At 37.4% G+C, this 779-nt stretch overlaps 1 protein-coding gene across 1 annotated transcript; it reads left to right on the plus strand.

Annotated features, from left to right (window-relative positions):
• Positions 1–172: 172 nt before the first annotated feature.
• Positions 173–741, plus strand: LOC110034515 (the record flags this gene model as incomplete). The annotated part of the gene is given in 2 exon segments (XM_020738769.1): positions 173–536; positions 652–741. Coding segments are annotated over 2 exon segments (183 nt in total), but the record flags the coding sequence as incomplete, so codon positions are not given.
• Between the last annotated feature and the right edge of the window lie 38 nt (positions 742–779).

A 779-nucleotide genomic window follows, 5' to 3' on the forward strand; every position in this document is an offset into this window, starting at 1 on the left:
CGGTGGTCATTATTTATACATGAAAATATTCATATTACATTTAAAAATTAAATAATAATTTTTTTGATGTGATATAATGATTTTGGTGGTATAAATGTAATATGTGTTAGATTTGGGTGGTATAAATGCAAAGAAAAAATAAGTTTATCTGAAATAATAGGGTTGACCCTTGCCTCCGTCATTGTCAGCCTATAAAAACACAAATTCGCAGCGTCTCAATCCCGTCCGCTGCCGTGCCTGCTCAACTGAATGTGGAGGCCGTTTGCCTACATGCTCTCTGGATTCTAAAATCCATTTCTGCCACCTAGGGTTCTATTAGGGATTTCTTAAGCTAAAGTTTGAATCTTTAAGGCGCATGCGTTCAAAAGGATGGATTTTTCTCAGTTGCAGAGCTTCTCCACGTTGGATTGTTAATAGATTTGGACTCGCATTGGTCATATAATATGATGGAAGAAATCTTTGTCAGTGATGCTGGGAATAGAGTTGAGGAAGGTTTAATGGAGGACTCTTCTTCCGCATCTCGAAATCTGGAGCAGGTGAGATATTTTTTCTGCATCGGTTTTGGTTTTTCGCCGATTTGGAGTATCGGTACTTTGTTTTGTTGAACTTTCTTTTCAGTTTGCTTCAATTCTTTTCTTTTCTGGTTTCAAGGAATTGGAGAAGGATGAGTTTCAGATTGATATGAAGGAAGAGAAGAAGGAGCTGCCTGGTACTAGAGTTCAAGGCCGTTTGAAGCAGGAGGTGCTGAACAATGAAGATATGATTATTTAAAAAAAAAA

Source organism: Phalaenopsis equestris, unplaced genomic scaffold (assembly GCF_001263595.1).
Source record: "Phalaenopsis equestris unplaced genomic scaffold, ASM126359v1 Scaffold189268, whole genome shotgun sequence".
NCBI lineage: Eukaryota > Viridiplantae > Streptophyta > Magnoliopsida > Asparagales > Orchidaceae > Phalaenopsis > Phalaenopsis equestris.